General features: G+C 61.7%; 1 protein-coding gene across 1 annotated transcript in view; it reads left to right on the top strand.

Annotated features, from left to right (window-relative positions):
* Positions 1-7: 7 nt before the first annotated feature.
* The window catches only part of LOC104464631 (heterogeneous nuclear ribonucleoprotein L-like), a gene marked incomplete at both ends in the record, with an annotated part of 1,225 nt that continues 916 nt past the window's right edge, over positions 8-316 (top strand). Inside the window, one exon of the mRNA XM_010077397.1 lies at positions 8-271. Coding sequence (XP_010075699.1) covers positions 8-271 — 264 coding nt within the window. The remainder of the gene's footprint in view (positions 272-316) is intronic.

Below are 316 nucleotides of genomic sequence, written 5' to 3'. Positions count from 1 at the left end.
GCGTCGCTCTGACCCCAGCTTTCGCCGTCCCAGCTACGTGGTGGTGATGCCCAAGAAGAGACAAGCCCTGGTGGAGTTCGAGGACATCCTCGGCGCCTGCAACGCCGTCAATTACGCGGCCGATAACCAGATCTACATCGCCGGTCACCCCGCCTTCGTCAACTACTCCACCAGCCAGAAAATATCCCGTCCCGGCGACACCGACGACTCTCGCGGCGTCAACAACGTCCTGCTCTTCACCATCCTCAACCCCATCTACTCCATCACCACGGTGGGTGACTCCTGGGGGGATCCCCGGGGTTTTGGGGGTGTGCAG

Source organism: Pterocles gutturalis, unplaced genomic scaffold (genome assembly GCF_000699245.1).
Source record: "Pterocles gutturalis isolate BGI_N339 unplaced genomic scaffold, ASM69924v1 scaffold42888, whole genome shotgun sequence".
Taxonomy (NCBI): domain Eukaryota; kingdom Metazoa; phylum Chordata; class Aves; order Pterocliformes; family Pteroclidae; genus Pterocles; species Pterocles gutturalis.
The sequence above is the reverse complement of the archived record's forward strand: the minus strand, read 5'-3'. Positions and strand labels throughout refer to the sequence as shown.